The following is a 313-nucleotide window of genomic DNA, read 5'->3' on the forward strand; positions in this document are numbered from 1 at the left end:
GGGCTCCGGGCGGGAGCGGCTGCAGCGTGTACTGCAGGCTGCAGCTCTCGATGGCCGTCAGGTGCTTGCTCTCTGGGAAGAAAACACCCGTGAGAGCTGAAACCGCAGGCTTCCCGTCAAGTCAGCCGATGCGCTGAGCGCCTCACACATCAGCTCCACCAACAGGAAGCGCCGTTTCCCAGGGAGACGGGAATCACTGTTAGGGACGCTAGTTTTTAATGCGATGTAACAAACTCTCTCTGGCTCACACCGTCCCCAGAGCGGACAGCCCGGGCACGGCTCAGCCGGGCCACCCCTCAGTCTCAGCACCGCG

At 62.6% G+C, this 313-nt stretch overlaps 1 protein-coding gene across 1 annotated transcript in view; it reads right to left on the reverse strand.

The window, feature by feature from the left end:
• Positions 1-313, reverse strand: part of NPHP4 (nephronophthisis 4) — a 98,379-nt gene that overhangs the window by 76,551 nt on the left and 21,515 nt on the right. The window contains 1 exon segment of the mRNA XM_014546192.1: positions 1-72. This exon segment is cut by the window's left edge and continues 3 nt beyond it. Coding sequence (XP_014401678.1) covers positions 1-72 — 72 coding nt within the window.

This window comes from Myotis brandtii, unplaced genomic scaffold (genome assembly GCF_000412655.1).
Source record: "Myotis brandtii unplaced genomic scaffold, ASM41265v1 scaffold434, whole genome shotgun sequence".
Classification (NCBI taxonomy): domain Eukaryota; kingdom Metazoa; phylum Chordata; class Mammalia; order Chiroptera; family Vespertilionidae; genus Myotis; species Myotis brandtii.